The sequence below is a fragment of the Colletes latitarsis genome, chromosome 6 (assembly GCF_051014445.1).
Source record: "Colletes latitarsis isolate SP2378_abdomen chromosome 6, iyColLati1, whole genome shotgun sequence".
Classification (NCBI taxonomy): Eukaryota; Metazoa; Arthropoda; class Insecta; order Hymenoptera; family Colletidae; genus Colletes; species Colletes latitarsis.
The window spans coordinates 8,139,101-8,166,536 of record NC_135139.1 but is presented as its reverse complement, the minus strand read 5'-3'; the positions used below and the strand labels follow the sequence as shown (position 1 = coordinate 8,166,536).

Genomic DNA, 27,436 nt, shown 5'->3' with positions numbered 1-27,436 from the left:
CAGAGTACCTGCAAGTATTGGAAGCGAGGCAGCGCGATTGAATAGCTTTGACCCAAAGACTAACGCGATAACGATTGTTTTGTCGAGGAAAATTCTTCGAGGAGGTGTACTTAAGTTCTAACGTTTAATGCTCTAAAATATACATGTCCACTTCATTGAACAGTACAATACAGGAAGAAAATGTTTTGCTTCCCTGTTTCCTTAAATTCCTTTTGGTATTCGATGATACTTGATAATTAATCGTGTTAAATAATTGAAACACAATCGAACCAGTTCAGAAGATCGATAAAAACAATTAAATCGAATTAAATAAAATTTCCAAACGACATTTCTACGCCATCGTACAAATCGATCGAATTGAAAAATTTATAAGTAATTTTATCTGTAAAACAATGTCTCGATATGAACACAATTTATAAGTCAATCTCTCAAAATATAAATTGAATATTGAAAATACTTTTAAATCTGACAGATATGCATCATTTGCAAAATGTACGATGCATTGTTTAATATTACTATTTTTGTAATCCTCAGATTATTGGTAATGAAAAAAATGACCTAAAAGCGTTATTTCCGAAAGTATTAATGATTTGGTCTATTATTTTTTATCTTTCATATTTTGATAGCTTTATTTTAAGTAAAATTGGAAATTTCATCATATTTCGTTCGATTATTCTTGTTGATAGTATCGACTGGTTCGATTAATTTTTAGAATTTTTTGACATGAAGAATTCAATTTATACGTGGTAACAAAATTACTGATAATTCTTCGTTCGTGTTAAGGAATTAGATTTTTTACTCTTTGTATTGAGATGAGTCTTTGAAGAGGGACTGTACAACTAGAAAAATGATAAGATATTGATACTAATAGTGCTCTCATGAAACCATTGATACTTTTAATAACTAACAATATGGTCTTGTAATTTCTTTAGTGTTTCAATGATAATGATATCATATAACGATTACAATATCTCATAGAAATTATTAAAAATGCGAATGCTGTTAAAAAAAGCTTTACAATATTGAAATAAACTCGATTATTTTTATATTCGTAAAAAAGATTACTTATTTTTATTGCTCGATATTAAATATTTTTTGCGAAACTCAGGAGGCTCTGAACATTGCTTTTTTATAGAGCAAAATAAAAAGAGAGTAAATGCTCCTGGAGTCGTCTGTTCACTAATTTTCTTTCCAATATCGCTTTTTAATAGCAACTTCTGTTACTGTATATTCTATTGACTGTTCCTCCAAATACTTACATCGTCCGTGATTAGGCAATATAGCCGACATCCTCATACTAATCACGTAGCCTATTAGGCATCGATCGTGTCATTCGAATTCTGGTAACGTTGCAGTCATAGTTTAAGCAATGATTACCTCAAACATACAACTTCTACACAGTACACAAACTTCCACCCACTACACGATTCAATAGCAAACATTGCATACCCAGTTAAGCTTCAGAAACAATGATCAAGCGATTACAACGAAGAGATGGTACCTACGAGTGGAGATCGGATTATCGAGGAAAATGACAGAAAATCCCCGGCGCTCCGGAATCGCATAATCGTCGTTCTCTTTCGTGTCCAGTAGACACACAATTCTCGCAACAGAAGTGTACGATTTAATAGCGAACATTGTAGACGGAGTTAAGGGGTTAGGTAACTCTAGCGGTTTGGAAAACAAGGCAATTTTTTAAGCTACAATGAAGAAAAAGTAAGCAGTCAATTATCCTGAGACTTTGCACTGTATTTAGGTATAACAAGTATTGAAAAAAACTCTTGGCAATGTTTAAAAAATATTTATAATTAAGCCTACACAGCGCCATGTTCCCGAGCCACTAAATTTTTTGATGCCTAACTGGTGTGCAGGATTATGGTAAAATGGTTGTCGAAATATTCCATTAACTATGATAAAAGTCCTTAGCATTGACGATGAGACATTTCAATTTGTATAAAAATGAACAATATGGTAGATATTTGAAACCTGAAATCGAATTTTATCAAAAATCGAGTTTTTATTACTAATATTTTGCAGAATTATTAGACAATTTTTTAAAAAACGGATCGTCAATGCTTAGTAAATATAATAGTAAAGATAGCTATAAATTTTCAAAGCAATTGATTAATTAGAACTGGAGTAATTCTGCACACCGTTTTGTAGAACATAGTTTCGAGGAAAATGCATTTAAAGTTTGATATACGCAGATATAAGCAGATATACGTCATTGTTTGAGGCTCTAAATTTTCAGCAAAAACATTGTTCCGACACTGAGACTTTCGCATAATGAATTCAAACTATTATTTAAGCCAAAAAACAAAATATCGTATTTTTCAACATTTTAGAGTTACCTAATTCTTTAAATCACTGAAAAGAATAATTAATCGATTACAACGAAGAGACGTTACCTACGAACAAAGATCGGATTATCGAAGAAAATGAATGATAGAAAATCCTCGAAGGTCATCATTCGTCTTCGTTCGTCGATTATACACGTTCGATCTTCGTAATAGCTTGGACGTTTGTTTATATTTGCTACCAGTTCTTGATGAATAGAATATAATCAAATCCATTATATGATTCCCAGAAAAGGCGTGTACAATTTAATTGTGAGCATTGTACACAGATTCAAGTGTAAAAAATGATGATTAATCGATTAGAATAAAGAGATGGCACCTACGGACAAAGATGGAGCGATCGAGGAAAATGGACGATAGAAAATCTTGGAGTTTTATACTGCAGTGTGATTCACAAAAGCTTGATATTTGAGAAAGTAATAAGTACATTGTGCATCTTTGTGCAAATTCATATTTTTATTTGTAGAATTAATGAAATGGGAGCTTTGTAGAGGATTGTCTGAACCGCTAAATATAATAATTCGTATTTTACTTTAAGTATTTCTTATATTTTTGCATATTAAGTGTATTCTGGAGTTTTTAGAGAATTAAACTTTCCTATAAATGCATAAACATCAATAGTCTAATGATAAGTATTTTTGAAAAATTCAAAAATAGGTTTAAAGCACACATATGTGTGGACAATAAGTCTGATAACGAGTTGACATGTTTTTGACAAGCTTTTCCACGTAGTGTTAACTTGATAATAGCTCACACATTTTCTTGTGAGGGCTAATCTAAGATATTGATGCTTTGGAATGTTTTTGCGAAACGCTGAACGCACAAAGTTAAAAACATATGAAAACTGTTTATTAAAGTCTGCAAGAGTGTGATTTGATGAACACGTGGGTACTCCAAGAAGATAACGATCCAAAACATTGGAGTTATCTGTGTTCCACATAGAAAAAAGAACATCAGTGTCTTAGATTGTCTTTTACAGTCACCTGATGCAAATCCTATAGAAAATGTGTAGACTATTATGCAGTTAAAATTACGTGGAAGTCATATACATATTTTCATTGGAACAATTATGTCGAATAAGAAGGATGTGGAGAAAAGTTTGTCAGAAATATGCCAACTCGTTGTGAGGCTATACTCCAGAATAAAGGAGATTTTACATAATATTAGATAATTACGTTATATTAGGTCATCCTGTATGTTCGTGCCAAGTTTTGTACTACAACTTAAAGCAATATTTTAAACATATATTTTATGAAAAACAGTAAACCTCTTCTCTTCCCTTTCTTTGACAAAGTATCATTCCTACAAAATTTCTGTTATTTTTTAATAAAATGTAGTTCAATGCTTTTCATTAAAACGTTGACATTTTCAAATTGTTTATCCACTAATAAGCTTAGAGATCGTTGTATTTTATTTCTTAGAAGGTTTAGTAGGCCAGTGTTGATTCCAAATTTCGAGCTTTGAATGTATTCGTTTGTATGAATTGTGGACATTAATATGTTTACAATTTCAGAAATCCGCTGAACCGACCTATTAAAGTACAAATTTTATACATAATATTATTATATGTACACTCTAAACCTATTTTTTAATTTTTCAAACGAACTTATTACTTTCTTAGATATCAAGCTAAGGTTCTTACGAAACATACTGTACACCTGTCTTTCTCCTCCTGTGACTATGCACGCCCAATCTGTTTCATCGCTTGAGTATTTCTTTATATTTTCCACCAGTTCTCGCCGAATATAATCGTCAAATCCTTGTATACGATTCCCAGAAGATTGTCCAATTTAATGGTAAACATTGTACACATAGTCAAGTATAAAAAACAACGATTAATCGATCTATTACAATCGATCACAAGAAAGAGATGGCACCTAGGAAGAATAGAAAATCACCAATAGAAGGGAATGTCATAATCGCGTTCTTCTGTTATTCAGTGGACGAACATGCGTTCCTTGGCGTTTCTCGCGGTTCTTGCTAAATCAACGTGTCGACCTAGAGCACCGAGACGATCAGGGGCACAACAGGTCGGTGGGTTAGGCCCGAATGGACTGTCAATGAGGTTTCCAGCTGTGCCCATCCTGTGCAACGCGATAACAATTATTACCGCGGTCCCGTAACAGTCCCTCCTCGTGTCCGTGTTTCCAGCACTTTTTACCAGCCCCACCATTCGCATAAACACAGCTGAGAGCGATGCACAGTTTGCGGCGTTTAGTCGCTAGTTAACCGTGCTCGTTCGCCAGCGTCGACGGACGAAGCTTTCGACGGTATTTGCGAACCGCGGTGGACCGAGATGAACGCGACAGCTTCGTCGAGGCTCGATCCGTCGGGACTTGGCAGTCGCGACGATCGATGATCGTGAAAATGGCTCTGAGCTCGGGTTAGAGACGCGTACGGAAAGCGAGCGGAATCCGACAGAGGGAAGTGAGTTAGAACCGGGTAGAGTCAACCTTGATTCGCGCGCTAACGAGGTGAACAAAGCTCTCGGTGAGCGTCGCCGGTGAGGATCGTCGCGTGAAAAGCGGGTCAAGGTGTCAATAGACGTTAAGGCAGCCGTCAAGATATCGGCACAAGGTGTTAGCGCACCGATTCCCGTAGGAAAACAAACCGTCACGCGACACTGTTAACGATCGACGGGCCCCCTATCAGCCTCGTGATCGTTAATCAACGATCGGGGATCATCGTGTTTGGACTTTCACGGAGTCATCGTCACGCGACTCTGCTGTCAACGATCAACAGGGACCCGTCCGGGGCTACGATCGCGAACCGCCTCGATCCCATCGACAGTCAATCGCGGAAACCGATCGCTACACGACCTGGTGCCTCGAACGATCCAACGAATCGCGCTCCATTGTGCTTCTCCGCGGTTCTTTATCCAGTTTTTCAGTTTCGAAATTTTACTCAGACTTCTCGTACGACTACGGAGAATTCGAAACTCTGGTGGCTCGAAATCTTGTGATTATCTGTTGTTTGAATCGGCGAACGTGGGACACGTTTGATACTAATCGCGCGATTTCGCATGTCCCGTGTTACTTAATCGACAATCGAGGCATTTTGATACTTTGCGTTTCGTTAATTTTCCCCGGTCGCGATATCGGTCGTAAATTAATCGCCGGGTGAGTCAGACGAACTCGTTGCATGCGGCATTTCGGTGGTGTGTTCTCGCAGCAAACATCGTTCCCGTGACGCGGGAGTAGCTCGATATGGAGATCGACATGGGCGGCAGGACAAACAAATCGACGGAGGAATTAACTAAAAGACGCGTCTCCATCAGCGATCAGATCCTGGGGACGGATAATCCGACCTTTGATCATCATCGTCGCATAAGCGCCAGCTCGGAGCATAACTCCGATCAGGGTCGTGGGAAATCGATACTGGCCCACGGGGGCAGCAACCACGGAAGCGCGGAGAATATACCGCAGCACAAGTTCGATCTCGAGAATGGCAGGATCAATGGGAACAGGAAGAAGTCGGCTTACAGCCTGACGAGCTCCATCAGGGACAAGATCGAATTCTCGGAGGAACTCGAACGGTGAGAATCGCCGGGCTTTCTTAATTTTCGCTGGACGGTAAAGTGAAACGTGATCAAGTTTTGGAAGCACGCCACGGGGATAGGAATTGGTTCGGGATCGATCAGAACCGGCGAAATAATTAAAACTGTGCGTGCAATAACTGTTTGATCCCCGCGTGACTATAACTAGATCTTTTCTGACCCAATCTTGGGAGATTCAATTTCACGGTTGACGCATGGCAGAATGGATGGCCAGATTACTGGTTACCATATCGGATTATTAGTTAGACGAGCTTGAAGTATGTTTTTCAAGCTATCTTGCATATTAGAACGGTTAATGTATGTGGATTGTACCAAACGAAATTTAGTTCAGAAAAGATACGTGTTATATGTTTTTAGAAGAATTTATTACTATATATTTAGAACTACTTAGAATAGTAAATATATGCCTTTTACTGAATATAACTTATTTGAGGAAAGGGACATGTTAAACATTTTTAGAAGAACTTATTAGTATGTTTTTACAGGAATTTTATACATTTAGAAGAATTACATTTTAAAATAGTAAATAAATGGATTCTTACTGAACGTAATTTATTCGAGAAAGGATAGATGTTAAATATTTTTAGAAAAATTTATTAGTATATCTTTACACAAATTTTAAATATTTAGAAGAACTACAGTTTAGAATAGTAAAATATATGGAATTTAATAAACATAATTTATTTGAGGAATGATAGATGATAAATATTTTTAGAAGAATTTATTACTATATAATTAGAAAAAGTACTTAGAAATTATTTATTTGAGGAAAGATAGATGTCAAATATTTTTAGAAGAATTTATTAGTATATATTTAGAAGAACTGCAATTTAGAATAGCAAATGTATGGATTTTATTGAAAATAATTAATTTGAGGAAAGATAAATGTCAAATATTTTTAGAAGAATTTATTAGTATATATTTAGTGGAACTGCAATTTAGAATAGCAAATGTATGGATTTTATTGAAAATAATTAATTTGAGGAAAGATAAATGTCAAATATTTTTAGAAGAATTTATTTGTATATATTTGGAAGAACTACAATTTAGGATAGCAAATGTATGGATTTTACTGAAAATAATTAATTTGAGGAAAGATAGATGTTAAATATTTTTAGAAAAATTTATTAGTATATCTTTACACAAGCTATAAATATTTAGAAAAACTACAGTTTAGAATAGTAAAATATAGGCATTTTACTGAAAATAATTTATTTGAGGAAAGATAGATGTTAAATATTTTTAGAAAAATTTATTAGTATATCTTTACAAAAACTATAAATATTTAGAAAAACTACAGTTTATAATAGCAAAATATATGGATTTTATTAAACATAATTTATTTGAGGAAAGATAGATATTAAATATTTTTTAAACAATTTATCAATATATGTTTATAAGAACTTTGGTGTGAATCGCAACTTCGATCCCATTTGATCCATTCCAAACATATATTTTATAGTAACTTTTCAATTTTTTCGACAGTGTCATTGGTGACATTGTCTTTTAAAAGCTCGCAGGCAGCTCGTAGTTAGCTTACATAATTTTTACCCCATTTAGAATGTCTATGTTATAAATTTTTTATTATAATTTTATCGCATCTAACTATTAGAACGAATTTCTTTGTCGACATTTTTGTTTCGAACGATGAAGATCGTTCTTCGAACCAGTAAGGTAAATGTGCTAATTCTCGACACATTTTTTAACAACCGTTACTTCGAATGGCAACGAAAAATAGAAGAATGGAAAATTTTTTAGAGCACGAAAATTATTATTTTCTTTGTAAAAGTAACAGTTCGTGTTATGATTTAATCTTTAAGGAACATGCCTTTATCATATGTATATAAAATTGCACAACAATGTAATAAAAAGCATAGTAATTGTTTTGTTAACATTTATATAGAAACAAAATTGTGTATAATTTTTCTAAAAATCACTCACAAAGATCATTATTCTGATTTCACGTCAAAATTAGTCACTTTTTTCGCAAATTCTTGCATAATTTGTTGGTAATTTTGCTTCATTATCGCGTGTGTAATATTGCCATTATCAGTAAATTTAAAGTACACAATTTACCAAAAATAAGATCATAATGCTTTTACCACACTGATCCTGATCGTATTAATGAAATGAATTGAAAGCGTCAATGTCTGAGTGTAGTATTGAAATTAGGTGTATTTACCTAATACAAGCGTGGTATATTATTTTAGCCAGTGGAAAATTATACCAAAATCAAAAAATACAGTTGTTTAGAACTTAGAACACCATTGTTTATGGTGTTCAAGGTTCAACAAAAATTTTAAATAACATTTTTATAAATATAACCGAAAAAATGAAGAAATTTTATGAAGTTATCAGTAATTAAATACTTTATTTAGCTTCGACTCAATTATATTTTAAAACCATTGTTTATGATGTTCAAGGGTCAGGCTTTTCAACAAAAATTTTAAATAACATTTTTATAAATATAACCGAAAAAATGAAGAGATTTTATGAAGTTATCAGTAATTAAATACTTTATTTAGCTTCGATTCAATTATATTTTAAATCACTTCTGCCTCGTCATAAAAAAACTGGATTTTTTGATACTGAGGTCTAAGTGCCGACAATTATTACTTAATCACGATGATCGCTTAGTAGAATCCACATACCAAACTGGAGTTTTTCATTTTCCTTGATTGGGTATTCATGTATTATGTATTATTCTTACCTAGCGTTTAAAGTCAAATCGACTCCAAAGATTATTAGCGACTATTCAGTACAGTAAGAAACACTATACTCAAGACACTATACAAAACAATATATCATCTTACCTTTCTTTTTTCTGATTTTATTTCTCATTAATATTGTTCAATTTTTTGAATCGTTTACAGTTATTTCAAAATAATTTAAAACGAAAATATTCATCCCCCCAAACCATTCAATTAAACAAAATATATCTTCATTGGCTTCTGAGAAAACATTTGTAATATTTTATTACCACACGAAGAATTGCAATATTTCCACTAAACTAATAAGTAATTATCAAGAGAAGCTACAATTCGTATACTGTTTTTCACTATAGGGTAGTGCTTGATAAGAATCAATATTATAATGAAAAACGCGTATCGAAAATGATTTTCCCGTGTTTCCTGAATTGCTGATTTCTGCAAACACAAATTAAGACGTATTGGAAGTAGTTATTCCGGATCGATTCGATGACAACGAGTCGAAACTATTCGAGGTAGGCGATTCAAATAAAATTGATTGTAACGGATCTAGGAAGCGTTGCAGGGATTGTGATGTAACAGTGGCAGTTACAAAGCCTGTCATTTCGAATCGCCTTGATAAGATCATAAAGTCTAATGAGATTAAATCAACCGCGGTACCGCGTTTCCTATGGATTTCATTATGTCCGCATTTCAGAAAGTACGCGTTGTACGACTTTCTGAATCTCCAACGAAGTTTTTCCCCCGTTCGCTTCGGCCCGAGAAGCTTGCCCGTGCATGAAAAACTCATTCAACTGACATAAATCACGCAACTGAAAAAGACGGCGCGCGTGAACCGAAATCCCGGAAAATACGACGATCTTGCCAATTTCTTCGTCGTTTCGTAAATCCGTTGCCTCGGAGAACTTTGAAAATATAGTGTAGCGAATAATGCAACTGAAAACGGAACGATTGTTCCACCAACAGTCTAAATAAAACTACTTTTCTAATTCATGTGAAAACTCAACTCCTTGCGTACATATTTTTAAATTTCAATTTTTTTGTGATCATGATGGCCTAGAATCGATGGAAAATTAAATACGAAATATTTGTGTGTCTTCCAAGAAATTACAAAAGTTACCAAAAGTCTAAATAAAACTACTTTTCTAATTCATGTGAAAACTCAACTCCTTGCGTACATATTTTTAAATTTCAATTTTTTTGTGATCATGATGGTCTAGAATCGATGGAAAATTAAATACGAAATATTTGTGTGTCTTCCAAGAAATTACAAAAGTTACCAAAAGTCTAAGTAAAACTACTTTTCTAATTCCTGGAAAAATTCACCTCCTTGGGTATATATTTTTAAATATCAATTTTTCTTGTGATCATGATGATCCAGAAACGATGAAAAATTAAAGACAAAATATTTGTGTATTTTCCAAGAAATTACAAAAATTGCCAAAAGTCTAAATAAAATTACTTTTCTAATTTGTGAGAAAATTCACCTCTTTACATACATATTTTTAAATTTCAATTTTTTTTGCGATCATGATGGTCTAGAATCGATGGAAAATTAAATACGAAATATTTGTGTGTCTTCCAAGAAATTACAAAAGTTACCAAAAGTCTAAGTAAAACTACTTTTCTAATTCCTGGAAAAATTCACCTCCTTGGGTATATATTTTTAAATATCAATTTTTCTTGTGATCATGATGATCCAGAAACGATGAAAAATTAAAGACAAATTATTTGTGTATCTTCCAAGAAAATGCAAACGTTAACAAAAGTCTAAATAAAACTACTTTTCTATAGAGTTCCTGAGAAAATTCATCTTCTTGCGTGCATATTTTTAAATTTCATTTTTTTTGTGGTCGTTGTGATTTAGAATCGATGAAAAATTAAAAACAAAATATTTGTGTACCTTCCAAGAAATTACAAAAGTTCGAAATCACAATGTGAGTTATTATTAGTATCTGTATCTATGTCTGAATCATAGTTAGCATCAGTATCTATTTAAATAGTTTAATCAATTGTGAATCACATAGGTTTTATATTAAAAATTGTATGTTGCAAGGCGCCTCTAGAATCTGCCAAGAAATTTGAAAAATTCAACGTAAGTTACATCCACCTGGATTGTCAAAGGCTGCTACTGTATAGTCAATCATTTTTAAATGAACGGAGTATATTCAATATAAAAGTTCTTGTTACAAAAAAAAAAAAGAATAAGGGATAAGATCTAAGAGAAAGTTGAAAAATGCTTTAACGTCGGGTTGCAGCTTTTTCAATCAACAAACCCTTCTGTTGGGAACAGCCACCTATCTCTTAGATTAAAAGTTCCGCGGCAACGTAAACTTTCTGCAGAATCTGTCGGGCACGTAAGAAGAAAGAATATCACGCAAGAATATCGACAACCGTAATTACTACACAAAGCCAAGATACTAAAGCAAAAGATTTCTAAAGAATTTGCAACAATAGCGGGATGATTGAAGAACATTTACTACGCCTAGGTGTCGATCTATGCAGTCTGTTAAATCATCTCGAAGAGGCTGCAAGTAATATTTTCAAGGCGTCCACATTGTGTTTTTAAATAGGACTGATTGCGAGTTGGTAAAGTGTGCAATTCGTTTCGCGTATATTTAAGCACGCTGGCGTATTTCCAGACGATAAATTGTTAAACTGAAAAAGAAGCGCCGCTTCGAAATAAAAGGAATATTTGTTCGTCTTCCGTTGTTTTTCCTGGTTTAAATTTCATTTCATGTAAGGTTTTGCCTTGTAAATATAAAGTAAAGGGGGTGAGTCTGTGTCTAAAAGTGTTTTGAAAGTGTACAGTAACGTTTACCTGCGATAACAAATGTTTATTGATAATGGTAGTCAAAGTTTAGCGAATGGATCAAATTCACATTCAATTGCTACAATTTTTACTCGGTTTTTTTTTAATAAAAGCGAAAGAAAAGAATTGTTTGATTCTCTGTTTTTGATAGAATTGATCTTTAAGCATTTGTGCATAATACGAGCAATCAATTGTTCATAATCTTGTACATTTTGTTTGATATAAACTTGATCATTTAATACAGAGAATTCGGTGAAGTTATTTTTTTACATATTATAGTATTGCTTTTTTTTAGTTATATTGCTTATTAGAGAGAAAGGTCAATTTTCTAAATAATTGTTGTCAGACATTTTAGCCAGCCTCTGTGAGACCCGTGACTAATAAAAAATTAATAATTTTCTTTACTCGTGGTACCTTGATTTTTCAGACAATTACACATTGTGAAAAATCTTTGTTCTGTCGTAACAATTGAACTTTAATTCGTTTCAGCGAGTACTGTATTTCCGAATTCTAAAACTTCGACACTTTGTGTAATAATTTTTCCAGGACATAATTTTTAAGAGTTCTTTAAAAATTCTTTGATTTGTTGGTTAATCGTTATCAGCAATAAAACATAAACGTTTTCGATTGATATGATCAGGTCTTCTTCATACTCGTACGAGTAGTATAAAAAGCATATAAGAAGCGAATGAAATTAATTATAATGCACGAAGAAATTGCATAAAATTGGTTACTGATATTCTATGTTCTTCAAATAATTATTTTGGCATTTCTGATTGAATTCCTTTGTTGCTTTGTAAATGCAAAATAATTCTAGTGGAATTGTGCGATTACTACAGTTGCAGCATTAATTTAAGCAATAGTGATTAGATAACCCATACAACGACTCAATCATAAATGACAGAAACGTTTAATTGCTCGTGAAGACATACCAAGTACATTTTCTAAGAAACAAGCACAACACCAAATTCTTCTCAGTATTTTATAAATTTTATTAATCCCGAAAAAAATGAGTCGTACTAGGTCAGACGCTTTAACGTGAACTGATCTTTCTTTTTTCCAACAATAACTGTCCCGAAATGTTTGCATACCACTGTACATACTTGTCCAAAAGTTCACACTTAAAGCAGAAGGTGTTAAAGACGTCTTAATTTTAATAAACAGAAAAACCTTGTTTCTTTTATTTCACGAAGTTGATTGCAATACGAACTCGCGCTAGAATAAATATAGCATCGACGTAGCTATTTCACAGCAAACCACCGAATACATAATACTTTATTTACGGGCATCTGATCATTGAAAGATAGCTCGTCATGTAATTTTATTAATTTTATTGTTATTATTAATTAATTAATTCTTATTAATTAATTCTTTATACAGGGTGTTCGGTCACCCCTGGAAAAAATTTTAATGAGGGCTTCCAGAGGTCAAAATAAGATGAAAATCAAGAATATTAATTTCTTGACTAAGGATTCGTTAAAAAGTTATTAAAAGATTAAATTATACAATTTCAAATCAGGCTGAAAAAATTCTTTTCGGTTCTGACGGTTAATTACGATCATTTTGGTGAACAGACATACTCCTAAAATCCTACCCATTTTTAAGAAAAAAATTCGTTATCGAAAATGTAATGTCTGATCATGAATGAATGATTCCCCTAAAATTTTATGTGTTTCAAATCGTTTAGAAAAAATTATTTTCGGTTGCAGGGGTCGATTACAATCATTTTTGGTGAATAGATATACCCCCAAAATACTACGCACTTTTGAGAAAAAAATTCCCAAACGAAAATATAAAGCATGGCTAGAAGTGTACCCCGCAAATTTCATGGGAATCTTTAAAACGTCGTAACTTCTGAACGGATTGAAGGATTTTAATGTTTAAAAAGGCAAATAACGCGTATTTTGGCAAAGAATATGTAGAAATTCCAAAAATATTCGAAAAGTTGTTCCTTGACACCGTAAAGTAAGAAAAACCCCATAAAATTGGTTCAATTTTCAAACTGCCATAACTCCTACAATAGTGAACATATCTCATTGAAATTTAGCATGGAAGTAGAGCTCATGGATACCTATAAAAAAGTATTAGATAACTTTTCCGTACAACGTGAACCCAATTAGTTACACATGAAAAACGAATTTTTAAGAAAAATCGACAGGGGGTAGGTGCCTAAATTTTTCGACGAAAGAAAAAATTTCAAATCGTTCTGGAAAAATTATTTTCGCTTACGTGGATCAATTACAATCATTTTTGGTGAACATACATACCCTCGAAATCCTACCCACTTTCGAGAAAAAAATTCGTTACAGAAAATATGTCTGATTATGAATGAATGATTCCTCTGAAATTTCATGTGTTTCAAGTCGTTCTGAAAAAATTATTTTCGGTTGCAGGAGTCAATTACAATCATTTTTGGTGAATAGACATATCCCCGAAATCTTGCGCATTTTCGAGAAAAAAATTCAGAAGAGGCGGAACTTTAAACGTTAATAACTTTTTAACAAAACCTCCAACAACAAATTAATATTCTTGATTTTCATCTTATTTTGGCCTCTAGAATCCCCCATTAAAATTTTTCCTAGGGTTGGCCGAACATCCTGTATACAATGTAAGCTTCTATTTTATTCATTGGCTCCATTTGAAATTGAAACCATAAACAGTAGCCATCGCTGAAAATTGTTTCTGACATTCAAGAAAGTAAAGTATAGTTGAAGAAAATTTCAAAAAACTGATTTTAAAATAGTTTGAACTATTAAAAATAGAATTTTCTTTTCTTGAATGTTGGATACGAACTTTATATTTGATTTTGAGAAATGTCTAATAGGTTAATTGATAGTTACGATTGTCTTTTGTGAATGGAAACATTTCGAGAAATATGATATTCTTGCATTAGAGATTAATTTTGTAATAAAAACGTGGTATAACTATAATTTAGTGTAGGGTTTCGTTCTGAAAGTTATCGTTTCGCTCGTTGCGCTAGGCATATTGGCTTTGCTGCTTCGTTTTCTTTCCATCTTCTTCTTCCGCCGCGTCTTGCTTCGAACTTTTAAATCAGCACTCCACACTTCGCACAATTCATTTGTATTTCTTATTTCCGAGTCCTTCGTACACGTCTCTAATTTCGTGACTTATGATTTTGCGGTACTTTGGGCTGCAAAATTGTAAGACGCGACTCGAATGTCTGTAGTTTTCGTTATAACACTTGTTTTTTTTTACTATGCACTAGGATAAGAGACCCTAATCAATTGTAAACATTTTTGAAATGAAATTCAAGTGTTTCATTGCGTATGCAAATAAAAACTAAATCTATAATCCGTTTGCAAAATATGGAAAATAATATAGAAAAATAGGCATTTCACGTTTCCTAAAATTTGTCTGCTTCTACTGTTTATAAAATAGTAAATTTATTATTCTTATAATAAATGTTTCGAAAATAAAAAATCCTGTGTTTCTGCTTTAGTTTTGACGATACGAAAAGAAATATATCAATCATCGAATATATTACGTGTACGATAAGTTTTCTTTCTCACGTCACTTTCTTTTAAGTTTTTTAAGATCATCGATATTTAATTTGTGTATATTTTTATATTGAATTTAGAATGTCTCGAAAATTTCTGGCTTGACAATTAAAGGACATCTTGATGTTTCATAGTAAATCGAATAATCGTTTTATATTAGTCTATTGCACGAATAAAATTTTTCCAAACTCTGAAACAACCAATAACAGAGACCTAATAGCGAATATACATAAATATCTCTATAGTGAGACAATAAACGCGTCAGTTTAGGTTCACGAATATTGTCATTCGTTGTGGCTGAAATCTACAAGTCCGAGGAGAACGTTAAATATTTCACGTTTGATTTTATATTCTGACGTTTTAGGTCGTTTTCGGGTCACGTTTTAACTGCTGAATGCATATTAGTGTCAAGTACAACGTGCAAAAAAATATATGTTCTTACACGTAAAACGAATCGGTGATCTTGAAAACCGGGGAAAAAACACTGGAAAGAAAATTTTTCTTGCAACGTACTTCAGCAAGTATTCGCGGTTTGGTTTAGAAACAGCACTTCAGCTGCACCTTGCCTTCTTTGCACGCCTTACTTTATTGTCTTTGCTTCTCACGAAACGCTTACATTACTAGTTTAAGAGATTAAACGAGTAAAATATTTACTGGTTGTTCGAAACCATTCAAATTAAGCGTGAAATATTTTCTGAAAAATTAGAGCTTCTACGAGCAATGCTTGATGAAAATTATGTATACTTGTTTTAAAATGAAATTTTAATGGTAATGGGGGTAAATTTCTTTGAGATCTTGCTGATTCAAGTTCGATTGCTCAGCAAAATAGGAAAAGAGTTTACAGTCGAACTGGTGTAAATTCATTAAACTGAAAAATTAGAGTTTGTCGAGGATTATTTGAGAAAAGTCAAAAACACTGTATAAACGAAAATTTTAATGGCTGTGGGGTTAAATTTCTTCGTGATCCTCAAATTCGTAATCAACGACTCTAAAATCCTAGAATAGCAGGTATGATTTGAATATATTTGAGAAAAAATATTGTGCAACAAAGGATTAATATATACGTTGGATTTATACAAAGATTTGACAAATATTGATATTGGAATACTTAATTCAAATTTTATTTTGGTGGAAAGACTCGTCAAAAGAGGGTTCTTGTAATTTTTTTGGTCGAAATTTAATAACAGTGGGATTAAATTTCTTCGTGATCCTCAAATTCGTAATCAACGACTCTAAAATCTTAGAATAACAAGTATCACTTGAATATATTTAAAAAAAAATATTGCAACAAAGAATTAATAAATACGTTGAATTTATACAAAGATTTGACAAATATTGATATTGGAATACCTAATTCAAATTTTACTTTGGTAAAAAGAGGGTTCTTGTAATTTTTTGGTGTAAATTTAATGGCAGTGGGGGTTTCGAGATCCTCAAATTCGTAACCAATGACCCCAAAACTCTAAAATAACAATTAACTTGAATACATTTAAGAACGCTTAATTCAAATTTTGTTTTGGCGAAAAGACTCGCAGAAAGTTCTTATAATTTTATATCGAAAGCTTCTGTCTCACAACCGTGAAACGAGGAGAAAAGAACGCGAGCAACAGGTCAAAAGGAACGACAGCTGTAACACTACTTTTCCTTAATGTCCCTTTCAGGTCGTGGTTGTACGTATTTTGCTCGCGATGCCACGGTCGCGACGACACGCCATCGTGGGAGCCACCCGGCTGGAAAAGAGCCTGTCCGCAGCCATTTTGCCCCAGCTACAGAAAATTCGCCAGACTTTTGTGTCTCTTCCTGTTAGGGCTGTTACTCTGGGGTATCGTCTATTCGGTGATCGGCGACGACGCAGCCCCTGGTGGCCAGCTCTTCGGTCTTGCTGCTCTGTCTATAGTGGCACACTTCGGGGGATGGCTGTTCTCCTTAACCACCCTTCCTGCCCTGATCGGCATGCTGATCACCGGCATTATACTTCAGAACGTTGGCCTGGTCAGCATTGAGGGCAACTACACCGTCGTCATATCCAATCTGCGGTGAGTTTTTTTGTCATCTACTGTTTCATCCCTTTCTTAAAAGGGAAACTAGCGATAGTAGAACGTGGCAATTGCTCGATAGATGCACCGTTCATTCTGTAAAATTAGAAAACTTGCAAATAAATAGTGGATTTTTACTTTTGAATTATCAGTCGTCATATACAGGGTGTTCGACCACCCCTGGGAAAAATTTTAATGGGAGATTCTAGAGGCCAAAATAACACGAAAATCAAGAATACCAATTTGTTGGTTGAGGGTTCATTAAAAAGTTACTAAAAAATTGAATTAAAAATTTCAAATCATTCACAGAAAAATTATTTTTGGTTGTGGGGGTCAATTACAATCATTTTTGGTCATTAGACATACCCTCGAAATTCTACCCATTTTCAAGAAAAAAATTCGAGTAGGTACTGAAATTTTTAGACGAAATTAAAAAATTTCAAATCATGCAAAAAAAATTATATTTAATTACAGGGGTCAATTACAAGCATTTTTGGTCAATAGACATACCCTCGAAATCCTAACCATTTCCGAGAAAAAAATTCCTCACCGAAAATCTAATGTGAGGCCCAGAAATGCTTCCCTGAAATTTCACGCGAATCTTTAAAATGTCATAACTTCTCAACGGATTGGGCGATTTTAATGTTTAAAAAAGCAAACTACGTGTATTTTGGTGGAGAATATGTAGAAATTGCAAAAATATTTGAAAAGTTGGTCCTCGAACACGCAAAATGAGAAAAACCGCATAAAAATGGTCCAATTTTCAAATGTCCATAACTCCTACTATAGCGAATATATTTTAATGAAACTTTTTTCTGAAGTCGTGCTCATGGATACCTATAAAAAAGTATTACACAACTTTTCTGTAGTGCGCCAAACAAAATTACAAAAAATCAAAAACGAATTTTTAAGAAAAATCGACAGGGGGTAGGTGCCTAAATTTTTCGGCGAAAAAAAAAAATTTCAAATTTTTCTGGAAAAATTATTTTCCGTTGCGGGGGTCAATTGCAATCATTTTTGATCAATAGATATACCCTCGAAATCCTAACCATTTTCGAAAAAAAAATTCCTTACCGAAAATATAATTTCTGGCCAGAAATGTTTGCCCGAATTTTCATGCGAATCTTTAAAACGTCATAACTTCTGAATGGATTGGACGATTTTAATGTTTAAAAAAGCAAACTACGCGTATTTTGTTGGAGAATATGTACAAATCGTAAAAATATTCGAAAAGTTAGTCCTTGACCTCGCAAAATGAGAAAAACCGCATAAAAATGGTCCAATTTTCAAATGTCCATAACTCCTACTATAGCGAATATATTTTAATGAAACTTTTTTCTGAAGTAGTGCTCATGGATACCTATAAAAAAGTATTAAACAACTTTTCTGTATAATGTTAAACAAAATTACTAAAAATAAAAAACAAATTTTTAAGAAAAATCGACAGGGTGTGGTGCCTAAATTTTTCGACGAAAAAAAAAAATTTTAACTCGTTCTGAAAAAATTATTTTCGGTTTCGGGGGTTAATTACAATAATTTTTGGTGAATAGATCTACCCCCGAAATCCTACTCACTTTCTAGAAAAAAATTCAGTACGGGTGGAACTTTAAGCGTTAATAACTTTTTAACGAAGCCTCCATCAACAAATTTGTATTCTTGATTTTCATCTTATTTTGACCTCTAGAATCTCCCATTAAAATTTTTCCCAGGAGTGGCCGAACACCCTGTATAATCTGCGGTGAGTTCTTTTGTCATCTACTGTTTCATCCCTTTCTTAAAAGGAAAACTAGCGATAGTAGAACGTGGAAATTGCTCGATAGATGAATCGTTCATTCTGTGAAATTAGAAAACTTGCAAATAAATGGTGGATTTTTTATTTTGAATTATCTGTCGTCATATCCAATCTGCGGTGAGTTCTTTTGTCATCTACTGTTTCATCCCTTTCTTGAAAGGAAAACTCGCGATAGTAGAACGTGGAAATTGCTCGATAGATGCACCGTTCATTCTGTGAAATTAGAAAACTTGCAAATAAATAGTGCTTTTTTCATTTTGAATTATCAGAGAATCATCGTTTTCTTTAAAAAAAGAGTTTTAGTATCTTTAAAGTGTAAATATTGTGATTAAATGTCAATTGTTATGTAATTGACCCAAGTCACATCTTTCCTTCTTCGAAATATATATTACGTTGGACCATGTTAAGAAATACTTTTTCCAGCTTACATGAAATTAGAAAATTTACATATAAAGGATGCATTTTTCATTTTGAATTATCACAGTATTATTATTTTTTATTTTTTAAAGAATTCTAATAACTTTAAAGTAGAAATTCTGCGATTAAATGTCAACTATGTATTATGAAATTGGCCCAAGTCACATCTTTTTAAATGAATCATCATTTTTTTTTAAATCGAGTTCTAGTAATTTTAAAGTTCAAATTCTACGATTATATGTCCCAATTATTATGAAACTGGTCTAAATTACATCTTTCATTTTTCGAAATATATATTGCGTTTGACCATGTTAAAAAATATTTCTTCCAGCTTGATGCAAAATGTATCAATAAATAAATATTCTGCTAATGTAAAATTTATCCAAGATTGTTAAATTTCATGAATAACTTGAAAGTGCAAACTATCATTTTTCAAGGATGTTTTCATCGCGTTTCTGCCCGTTTGAGACTGTATTTCGGGTACAATAGCTCCAAAATGGATCTACTTACCGCGAACGTCCACAACGTCGATTTTTCAGCCATCTTGGTACTTGTTTTACTGTGCAAAAACTATTTTATAGCGTTCGAAAAAATTTGTATATATTTTTATACTATTTGATACTACAAAAAAACCGCGAAACGTAAAACAAAATCTCCCGATGGATGTTTACTTTATCGATGGACTTATTCATACTACGACAGTAGTTATTTATCTTTTACTTGACAGATACTACACTTTGAAAAAAATCTTTTCCGTATCTGACGTTATAAGTATCGTATGATAGATGGCTGTATTTCCGTGTTATTTTTTCCAAGAGATTAAAGAGAAACGTGCAACAATAAAATGTATAAATTTATAACATTATATTCAAGTAAAAAAGATTAGTTCTAACGACAAATCAGAAGATTATTTTGCAAGGATAAAATGTATAAATTTATAACATTATATTCAAGTAGAAAAGATTAGTTCTAACGACAAATCACAAAATTATTTTGCAAGGATAAAATGTATTTTATGATCTATATTCAAGTAAAAAAGATTAGGTCTAACGACAAATCAGAAAATTATTTTGCAAGGATAAAATATATAAAATAATATTATATTCAAGTAGAAAAGATTAGGTCTAACGACAAATCAGAAAATTATTTTGCAAGGAGAAAATATGTAAAATAACATTATATTCAAGTAAAAAAGATTTGGTCTAACGACAAATCACAAAATTATTTTGCAAGGATAAAATGTATTTTATGATCTATATTCAAGTAGAAAAGATTAGGTCTAATGACAAATCACAAAATTATTCGAATTATAAATATCTATAATCAACTATAAAGATTTCCTTTTTTAAAGCTATTTTTCATGACATTTAATATTTTGTTGATCTGTTAGTAGTAGAGATATTTTGTTTTCTGCAGTAGAGTGCACTTTCGAAGCGGTTCTGTTACGCTATATTCGATGAACGCGATTAATAATGCGACTTAAAAGCAACAGGAGCGCGTCGATATTATCGATGAGTACGATAGAATTTATATGTACCATTATCAGTTATAATTTACAAGTGTAAGACATTGAGGCGGAATGTCTCTACTTGGTTGAACGACACTGTTAACCCAAGCGAGCTAAAAGGTTAATTATTATGCTGTTGCGCGTGACTACAGTTAGACTTAACTGAACACGTGATTAAAATCATGTGCTCTTACGCACACATTACTTCTCATACTGAATTTGTAAATGGAACTCCATCATTTCCTAATTGAAATTTATTCCTCCGCGTCATGTGATGGTATTTATTTGTCATCGTCACGTGTGTTTCGCCGGTTCGAATTATTAGTTTGGTTTCCGTTTCGGGAGTGGCTCGAAACGTTGCCGGAGCATTAAACCAATCCCTATATAGAGTAGAATACTAAACGCTGGATGGAAAGAGCAATAAAATATGAAAAGTGATAACAAAATGGGAGCCAACGTGAAATTCTCGTAATAATATATCTTCGTGTAACGTATTTCAATATTTATCGTTATTTTTAATATTTTTACAAAACGTATTCTGTACTTGTACCCCTTGTGTTTGTTTTATCGTGATATAAACAAGTACTTTACTAAATTTTTCAGTATTGTTTAATATTCATTTTTCGAAATGAATATTGAATGAATACTAAAAAATCAGCCACGGAAAGTTTCCGGTAAATGGAATGGAAAGTTCAAAGGTATAAATCAAGCATTTTATGATATAAGAGAAAAAGTACTTTCAAACAATTCATTACTTTGAATAAAAAGAAACGAATCTTAATTTTCATTCCTTATTTTGTATTTCTTTTAGTAGAAATTGTGTGCACTTGATTTCTCGAGGGCATTTACTTCGTCTGTTGAAACGTTTGCATAATATTAGCCTAATTTTTCTGATACTCTTACATTTGTTTTATTATTTCGTTTCGAGAATAAAAGTTTGTTTTGACGGAGACAAACGGTGGGCCATACGAACGACCATTTTCATGGCGAAGTTAAAGATTGATCCGTCGGATAAACTGATGGATGGAAAGGGACAAACCCTCGGGTAAAAATATGAAGAAAACTGAATAAAACTCGCTTGTATCGCAGCAAACTCGTAGCACTCAGAGATAAGATATAATACAGAGATATTCATTCGTCAGCTATTTCGTTGGGATTGACAAATCACGCGAAAACGATATCGAAGTTTCAAATCACAGTTTTATGAGCAGCACTTCATCCCTCTTTCGTGACAACTATATAGTATCGCTTTTGCTCGATGGGAGCACCGATAATTATTAAAAGTTTCTCTATTCAAAGTAGTATACATAATCCTGTCACATAAAAATAACACAGAACAATCTTCCTCGAAGCTTTTTTTATTTTCGTAACCACCTCTGGGAAAAATTTTAATGGAAGATTCTAGAGGCCAAAATAAGACGAAAATCAAGAATACTAATTTGTTCATGGGGGATTCGTTAAAAAGTTATTAACGTTTAAAGTTCCGCCCCTACTGAATTTTTTTTTCGAAAGTGAATAGGATTTTGGGGGTAGGTCTATTCACCAAAAATTATTGCAATTGACCCCCGGAACCGAAAATATTTTTTTTAGAACGATTTGAAATTTTTTTTTTTCATCGAAAAATTTAGGCACCTACCCCCTGTCGATTTTTCATAAAAATTAGTTAGTGATTTTTAATAATTTTCTTTGACGCTCTACAGATAAGTTGCCTAATACTTTTTCGTAGATACCCATGAGCTCTACTTCAGACAAAAGTTTCATTGAAATATATTCACTATTGTAGGAGTTATGGCTGTTTGAAAATTGAACCAGTTTTATGGGGGTTTTCTCACTTTACGGGGTCAAGGAACAACTTTTTCAATATTGTTAGAATTTCTACATATTCATCACTAAAATACGCGCTGTTTGCCGTTTGAAACATTAAAATCCTCGAATCCGTTGAGGAGTTTTGATTTTTTAAACATACGCATGAAATTTAAGGGGATTAGGCATGAAGTTTCATTTATGCTCAGACATTGTATTTACGGTAAAGAATTTTTTTCTCGAAAGTGTGTAGGAATTTGAGGGTATGTCTATTCATCAAAAGTGATTGCAATTGATCTCTGCAACCAAAAATAATTTTTTCAGAATGATTTGGAATTTTATTTATATCTATTTCAAATTGTAACATTTTCTGGGCAAACCATTTGTACGACGAAGAAACCAAAAATTCACGATTTTTAATGATTAAACAAAGCGTTTAATTTATAATCATTATTTATTAAATAAAAATATATTACTGTGCTCATGTTCAAATTGTCTTCGTCCCAAAACAATGGTTTTCGATCAGAAATCTAGTAACTCTACCAATGTACGATTTTAAACAATATTCTATTCTCTCGTGAAACAAATAATCATAGTTGATCCTGAAGATACCAACGTAGATGAAATCATCTTGAATTAATAATCCCATTAAAATAGAAATATACCAAGAAACAAAAAAAAAAGTTGACCTTGAACGTCCTAATGTAGATGAAACCATTTTGAATTACTTTTTATTCCACGTCATCGTGTCGGAAGACTCGCCCAGTGTATTCGACGATAGAGCAATTTAAAGTGTCGTGGCCTTAATAGTTGTCGCTAAATAAAGTGTGAAATTCGTGGAAAAGAGCGACGTTCAGTAAACAGTCTCTGGTTAGTTTTGCCGCCGACAGCAAATTAAGGCTAGTAGCACACCTTCGTATGCTACGCTATGCTTTCAGCGCTGACAAAAGTTGGACCACATTATGACATTTCCGTTTACCATTGCGTAGCGCGCAATCGTAGTTTCCACTCACGCGTCAGCCATGGAAAGCGCTGGCGACAAGTAATGGAATGTCCCCAGAAAGTCCTCGAAGCAACGATCGATTCATCGCGATCGTAAGGTGGCCGCTTTTTAATGTCGAGGCCGGGCAATAACGATTCGTCGTAGGCACACACGGCAATGCCCGGCCAGCATAGTAATCGCGGTTTCAAGAGTAGAGAATTCAAGGTGCATCTTCCGCGACAACTTAATTCGACTATTTGTCAGAAAGTTTTACGTGCACGAATTTCGAATATTTCAACAGAAATAAACAATTTTTTAACGTTCCTTTCTTGGCTTCGTGGGTCCTTCTATCATTTATTTATACAGGCTCGAGTGTTGTTAAAATGATATATTGTTCTTATTTGGCTGGATGGTATTCACAGCAATTAGTTTATTGTAGTGGAATGACCTTTCTCTAGATCATTTCGTTGACTCTCAAATGAAATTATTCTTTATTTTATTCTTTACTTATTCTACGGCTTTCCAATCGTGTAGTGTCATAGTGTTGTAAAAGATTCTAAAAAAGATGACACTATTTTGGATTAATAATCCTATTAAAATAGAAATATAGCAGGGAATGAAAAGAAAGTTGATCTTGAAAGTCCTAAAGTAGATGAAACCACTTTGAATTAATAATTTCATTAAAATAAAAATATAACAAGAAATAAAAAAAAATTTTAACAAGAAAAAAAACTTTAATAAGAAACCATTTTGAATTAATAACTTCATTGAAACAAAAATGTAACCAGAAATAGTTTTATGTGAACGATCGTGGAAACAGGTAATATTGTTTTACAAGTAAAATGTTAATTTAATTCTGCTTTGTTTTCGAGAATGTATGTGTCCTTATAAAATGGCAGCCTTTTGCCTTTGTACGAAAGTAGAATATTTCAACCGTAATAAAAAATTTTGTGCATTCCTTGGCTCCCTTGGATCTTGTCACTTTTGTTATTTATACAGGTCTGAGCATTGTTAAAATAATATATTATTCTTATTTGCCTGTATGATATTTAAACTATTCTCTACATTGCTTCGTTATTTGACTCTTAAATGAAATCATTTTTTATTTTATTCTATAAAGTAACAATTTCAATACATTTTTTAAAAATAATTTCTCAAATAACTCGATCTTCTCAAACTTTGATCTTTTTCATCATTGAACATCGGATATTTTATCAATAATGTGTAACGTTTCTTTATGAGAAATATACATTTTTTTAAGATATGGGTAACTAAATATACGAAGTCTGAAATATTATAAATTATGCTGGAGTAAAATATTCAGAAAGAGATGTCTTCTTTTTATTTTTTTATTTTAATGCAGTTTCAACTTCTAATAGGGATTACTCTGTGACATAATTCATAGTACTGTCTACATTATATGATACAAAGGGTACATTCTTTTAGAAATGAATTAAAATTTAAATAAAATCAATGAAAGTTGAATAAATCCTAGAGGTTGAATCTAAGATTTACGTTAACTTATGTAATTAAATCTTAATTTTTAATCTAAATAAAACACCCTACTACGAATAATTGCCTTTAAATTTCTAGAGTAGAAAACTTAACTAATAAATAGAAACGATCCACCAAACCTTCGTTTAAGCCCCCGTATGCTTGTCACAAACGAATTATTTCAATATTAAAAGAATGAAATACCCCGTTTACAAAACAAAGATTATATTCTCGACTTAAGAAAAAAGATCCAAGAACGTTAATCGTTTTATTTTTTATTACAACTATTCGAATTTACTTTCCTCGAGTTAAAGTTTCAAAGCTTAAAATGTTTACAAAGTCTTCCTTTTCAAAATTTGTACCCAAACAAAAATCAAAAGAGTGCCGAATGCTCGTGGAAGAATTGAACCCGGTAAACGAAGTTCCAAAATAATGATTTATGGGAGTTTAGAAAATCGAGTCAAGTTCATTACTCGACCGAATGTTTCTCGCGCGCATCTTCGTCTTAATCACGGAGATGAACGGAAAATTAATTAATCTTCCTATTCAACCTCCAACGCGGCAAAGCTTGCGTGAACGGTTCTCTGTTCTCAATTTCTAAGCAACGTTGCACATCACTGACCAAACTGTCGGTTTAATCCGGCGAGCTTGACAATTTCCTCGAACTCGCGTGTTAGCCTCGATCTAATAACAGAGCTTCGTTACGCTCTATGATTAAAGTTGCTCTAATAAAGCGCGATACCTGGTGTAACGCGGCCGTCTGTTGCATTTACACGGAATGAACGTTCGAGTAGCACCTGTTCCGAAAACTCACGGTTGGACAATTCGAATGGTTCCTCCAACACTGCCAAACCAAATCCACGAGAGTTATCAACAGTCCAGAAGACAGCAATTTTTTGCATTTATTTTTAGAGGAATTACGCGAAATAGAATTATTCAACTACTTCTTATAACTTTTTTTCAGTTGTGTGAGTACGTATAGAAAGCTTTTTAAATTTAATTTTCATCGAATTGTGTCATTAACGCATAATTTTGTGACGTTGTGTAGTTGGTATTTTAAATTAGTCTGTTTTAGAAATGCATACGTTCTAAATTTCATACTTGCTTGATTAAATTTTATTTATAATTGTCTATTTTTTTTTTATTTAATTTTTACTGTTGCATCAACCTATTAGGGTAATTAGCAACCACAATGCCTTACAACCGTTAGATACAGAATTAGGTTAAATTAAATGACAAACTTTATATGCTTAACATAGAAATATAAGGTACGCTAGAAATACTGAAATAAAAGCTAGAACGATTCTTCGTGCAAAAATGAATCGAAAATTTTGAATTAAATTTTTGTCGTACAATGCGTTTCATTTTTGAGAATTTCGAAAATTTGTCGTATATACGTGTGCTTAACTACGGTTGAATTTGTTAAATAATACTTTAGAAAACTGTTGTAGTATCGAAGTATTATAGTTTCATGAAATGCAAATGCCTGAAGTTCATGCACAGAGTGATTCTCTAGTTTCCATAATTATCCTGAATTCCAATTTCATAAACTTCTGAGCGAGGTAAATTACATATACAAAGCACCGTAATCTATAAAGTGAATATACGTACTTTAATAATGGCGTAACGACAGAGTAATGATTATTGAAAAGTTTGTTCTGTTAAATTACCAAAATGCTGGCATAAAAATATTTTAGACTTTTCACAAGGTTAAATACAGACACTTTTCTCTGTCGAGGGAATATTTTTAACAAATATGACACTGTATTTGAATCATATTTTCAGTTTCAAGTGCGACGTCTTAAACGTTAAATGCAAATTTAACGTCGATTGTCTTCTTTGAAATATGGTACGCCGCAAGAACGAATTTATATCCTCCTTTACGTGATTTCATGATTATAAATCATCATTTACGCGCTTTCAGATATTGAACTACGCATTTTATGTACATATACACAGCTGTGCTCGAATGCCCACCATATATTAATCCTATTTAAATTGTAAATACATCATTGATCAATTCTGTGATAGAAAATCCCTAATGAAATTACATTTTGAATTTAGGATTAATTTCTACGTAATTGAATAATTTAAAAAAGAGATATCAAATATCAAATCGTTTATTCCTTTCGATAAAATGGTCAAACTATAAAAAATATATGGAGTATATAAATCATACACATTTATTTTATTTTACGGAAATCATGTGTCAAGAAATCTTGTTTCTTTAATCAAACGAAAATAATAAGTTTGCATACCGTTCATTAATTTGCAATATAATTTCCATAATCGTTAACGATCTGTTTCCATCTTGATGGCAAAAAGAGAAGACACTCTTGGTATAATACTTTTTCGAGTATCCTTTATAATACACGGTTAAAACCCTATGTCAACATAATCTATACAGGGTATTAGGTCATCCCTGGAAAAAACTGTAGTGGGAGATTCTAGAAG

General features: G+C 32.6%; 1 protein-coding gene across 4 annotated transcripts in view; it reads left to right on the top strand.

The window, feature by feature from the left end:
* Nucleotides 1-27,436, top strand: part of Nha1 (Na[+]/H[+] hydrogen antiporter 1) — a 572,935-nt gene that overhangs the window by 106,332 nt on the left and 439,167 nt on the right. For 2 of the 4 annotated variants that reach the window (XR_013079781.1, XM_076766048.1), the window contains exons 1-2: nt 4,562-5,892; nt 16,613-16,987. Coding sequence is in view for 3 of the 4 variants with exons in the window: in XM_076766048.1 (XP_076622163.1) it covers nt 5,564-5,892; nt 16,613-16,987 (704 nt within the window). In the remaining variant the exon portion in view is untranslated. Of the gene's footprint in view, nt 1-4,561; nt 5,893-16,612; nt 16,988-27,436 lie in introns of those variants that run through there. The other 2 variants (XM_076766049.1, XM_076766050.1) reach the window with 1 other exon arrangement.